Raw genomic sequence first — 4374 nt, forward strand, 5'->3', positions numbered from 1 at the left:
GGGATGTAGGACAGACCAGACCTCCCTAATAGTTAGATGTTCCCCTTGTCTCACATAGAGCTCTTTGCTAACTCCAGCCTCCAGAACTCAAATCGTTTAATACTCTTTCCTAAATGACAGACCCCTCTGGATCTGTAAAGCTTTTACACGACCTCTTCAGATTTGTTCAGTGCTTTCCATACAGCTCTTTCCTCAGGACTGTGAAAAGCAGTACTGTGGTCTCAGTTACTCTTCCCATAGCATGCATGTCCCTTCAATAATTTCACTAATCCTCACTCATTTAGCAAGTATTCCTGCAGGCCATGCTGAGGCCTCATAAAGGTTTTTTGCTGACAAAAGCAGCACTTCTTTACAATTTTGCATATGCCACAGTGACTCTTGTGGAATATACAAAACTGTACTACTACAGCACATAGTACAGGCTACATGTTCCTGTGGTGATGCATTCCTTTCCCCCACCTTTTTTTTTTTCAAGGTCACTCTATGACCTCACGAACTTCTGATAAACTTTGGCCTTCTTGTAATGAGTTGGGCAGTGAAGCGTCCCCTTGACTGCTCCTAGAACTCTTGCATGGCCGAAGTGAGGAACAGCACTGACCGTACCAGAACTTTTGTTACCTAACCCAGGTGGGGGACAAAGTTGGGGATAATCAGTCATTCCCTGACACCCTTATCTGAGTTGTAACTCGAGTGGAACGGCACCATTGTTGATGAGATCTTAGGAATTGTCACGGATGACTAAAGCCAATCATCTGATGAACCTATAAACAGTGGTCCTTAGCGAGACCCTTTGAGCTCTCCTGGACCGCAGCGGGCTGCACCCAGAATCTCCCTCTGAGCGGGATGCCTCTCAGAGTTTGCAAACTCTTGAGTTTGTCAGATTCGGAGGATCACCACGACCTGGGCTGAAACACTCCTCGGCCAAGATACTCCCCGGGGCTCAAACCTTCGTCCGTTGAGAAATGCCAAGGCATTTAATGTGAGTATTTCACGAGACTCGAGGGGAATTTTTAACAGGTATACCTTTATAAATTTATCCAGCTTTAGGCCTTTGTAAACTTATCTAGCTTTGGTACCATATTCATATATATATAAACTGATCTAGATCTTTTGTGTGTTTATGTGTGTAATCAATGATAAGCACAATCTGTAATTAAGTTGCTTTAGTAGTTGTAGTAAACTTGACTACCTTACTTTGTAACTGCCAAATCGGTTAATGATTAAGTATTGTTAGAATCTTATGATTTACCTCAAAATTTTAAATTGCTTGCTAAACACACATAACCCCTTAGGTATAAAACCGTTGCCCAGGTCTGAGACTAGGGGTAGATCCAGCCGCACCTAGACTCCTCTCTGAGAAGGAGTTTAGAGAGCAAGGGGGTCTACTCTTAACCTCGTGACTCAACAGGAGGGTCTCCTTATGCCTTTTGTATTAGACACAAGCCGTTGTCCAAGTCTGAGACTAAGACTGGATCCAGCCGGGTCTTCTCTGACCCTCGTGACTCAACGGGAGGGTCTCCCTTACCCTTTTGTCCTCGGTCTTTCTAGAAATCATTCCAACACAATTCTGACACGATTTTCCCTGTGCATACTTAATCCATGTAATAAGTAATAGAGTGAACCTTGCCATCGAATTCTGTTAAGTCATGCTTTTATACATTTCTATTAAAATCACTCTTTGCTGACATCTTTGCCAGTGATTCTTTAAGTGGCCTCAAAACCACTCATTCGTGACAAATTGGCATAGTCTGCAGGATCCTAAATCAGTATTTTGCGACAGTTCCCCTTGGCGCTTTTGGCCTTCGACATAAACATCTAACTGAATTGAGTTACCAAGCGTGTGGCCTCCATCTTGTCTTTCTTAGCAGTGAAAGTCATCAAAGATACGAAAACAGAAAAGCTCTTTCCCACAGCTGCCTCGCTTACCTGAAACTCTCCTGAGAGGACTCTGCGTGTGTAGATGTTACTGGTGTAGGGCTCAATGGATTCATTATTGCCCAAGATCTGAGCAGTAGAAGCAGTTGGCATGGGAGAAAGGAGAAGGCTGTTTCTGACACCATATCTAGTAACAATAGTCAAGAGTTAGAAAGCTTCAACCAAGTGAGACAAGATAGAAAATACTGAAGAATAGCACAGTTTATATACTGTCTGCAAAAAGCTAAGAGGGCCAATATGAGGAAGTCTCAGCTCACACGCTCAGAAATCTCACCTTCTCAGGGTAACCTGCAAACCCTCAGATTACCTGCAGCAAAAAAACGGAAGCTGCACTAAACTTGTAACATGGGTCAACAAGGAAGCATAACTAAAGTCTTTGCTATTTTCATCTTTAATCAGAGGCTTTCCCAAATTATTTAGTCATGAGAAAGGGTGCATGGAAAAAATCTGTCAGGCTCTCCACAACTCCACAGCACTCAGGCAAAACCAAAACGAACAGTCCATGAAGAGCCTGGGACCTCTCCATACATGAGACAGTAGACAGATTTAGTAAATTTAAAAATGAGACCCACACAAATTGAACAAATTCATTACAGGCACTTCACGCTTTAACGATTCCTGCCTTCAGGATATTCAAGGCTCAGTTGCTTTTCCCTGTCAGTGGGGAAAGGGTTCCCAAGCCCAGCTGACTCCGTCTCACTCATCACTACATTTGTTTAACTGGAACACAAACCATTCTGCTGATGCATCCAAGATGAAATAAGAGCTCAGCCAAATCAGAGCCTAAGGGGTGGGCTCTCTCTGGCTTGTAAGAATAAAAATGAAAGAAAACCATCCACAAAACAGTTTTGAAGAAAGATCTACTAGGGTGGGAGGGGAAACACATAGGACCATTTTTACACTTGCGCCCTATCTTTTTAGTCAGTCAGAACATATCAAATATATTTTACATCTAATACAAACTGTGCAAGACTACTCACTTAGCAATCTTCTCCTTTAAAGCCTTCCAGTCCCAAAGATCAGACGGGGTGACATTCCACATGTCATACTGAAGAATCTGAAGAACACAAGTAGAGTCCAGATTAGACAGGGTGCTCTTTTCTCTACATTTTATAAATCACATTGTAAATTGACCTGTTATTCCTATTAACTATTCTCTATAGTTCAGCCTCAGCGAAGCTCCTGTACCATAATCTTACAAACACTCAATCTTTTAATCGCGCTGAAGGGGACAGCCAGCAGGGGCTGAGTCTTGCTTTTCTTTTATTGCTCTCTGCACCTCAGTTTAACTTACGCATTTCTTACTGCACTTAAGCAGCCAAATGATGGAGGAAAACTCAAGCATCATTTGTACTGTTGCAATATTATCAGCCTAAGGTGTTTCAGTCATACATCTCCTTCTGAATCAAAGACCAGGCACAGTCACATTATCTGCTTTTCAGCAGATAATGGCCTTGACACAGGACAGTTCCTGGTACTTACTCCTCTGCTGACAGGAGAACCCTCATACGTTTCATACGGTCCTTGCACCTCGGCAAGTTCACAGCTGGCTTCCAAAGCACCATAATAAATGGTCTCAAAAATTTGCTGGTTCAAGCGCTGGGCCTCGGGACTTTCAAAGGGGTACCTCATCAAGATGAAAGCATCTGCCAGGCCCTGCACACCAATGCCAATGGGACGATGGCGTCTGTTGGAGCGCTCAGCCTGCATGGCATTCAAGCAAAGAGAATAATTATCTTTAGCAGAACTACATAGAATCATAGAATTAATTAGGTTGGAAAGGACCTCCGAGAGGAATTTTCATCCATACCATTGCCTTAACTTTTATGGGCCATCCATTCTGCTGCAACAACCCACCTTCCAAATCTGCCCAGTTCCCCACTGTTTGCTGTTTGGTGGGGCAGGAATTTGAGGACCCAGTTTGTTACAAATGATCACTGATTTTAATTGCTCAACCTGACACACAGAAGGAGCCATGATTTAGAAGTGAACACTAAACACTTTTTGAAAAAAAAAAAAAAAAACAACACAGGCCCACGAAGACATTTAAACTCATGCATTCAAATTGCACATGCTAGAAAAATCTGACCCTCATCAGTTTTGGCTTCACACTTTGGGTATTTGCTTATTTCCTCCTCCAATGCCCAGCTCTGCTGGTTGCCTTTCTGTGTTCTTGCAATGCAACAAACCCTGCTCCCATTCCTCTTCAACAGTTACCAACCCTCTCCCCAGTCTCCTTCCAGAAAGCTGTCTATGCACCCTCTCAAAAGTGCATAAAACCAACAACTCAAGACTGAGTTACACCTTCTTGGGATCTTTCCAGGATCCTTCTCTCTCTTCCACTTTCCACTGTACTCCTAGTGCTGTTCTGTGCTTTATGGAAATCCACACACATGAAAAAATTCCAACTGCAGAACCATCTCAAGGGGAAGCTTTCCC

At 43.1% G+C, this 4374-nt stretch overlaps 1 protein-coding gene across 1 annotated transcript in view; it reads right to left on the reverse strand.

The window, feature by feature from the left end:
- Positions 1-4374, reverse strand: part of RRM1 (ribonucleotide reductase M1) — a 19366-nt gene that overhangs the window by 3398 nt on the left and 11594 nt on the right. The window contains exons 13-15 of the mRNA XM_009581087.1: positions 3418-3639; positions 2916-2992; positions 1927-2062 (exon numbers count right to left, since the gene is read on the reverse strand). Of these exons, the coding sequence (XP_009579382.1) occupies positions 1927-2062; positions 2916-2992; positions 3418-3639 (435 nt within the window). The remainder of the gene's footprint in view (positions 1-1926; positions 2063-2915; positions 2993-3417; positions 3640-4374) is intronic.

The sequence above is a fragment of the Fulmarus glacialis genome, unplaced genomic scaffold, assembly GCF_000690835.1.
Source record: "Fulmarus glacialis isolate BGI_N327 unplaced genomic scaffold, ASM69083v1 scaffold14367, whole genome shotgun sequence".
Lineage (NCBI taxonomy): Eukaryota > Metazoa > Chordata > Aves > Procellariiformes > Procellariidae > Fulmarus > Fulmarus glacialis.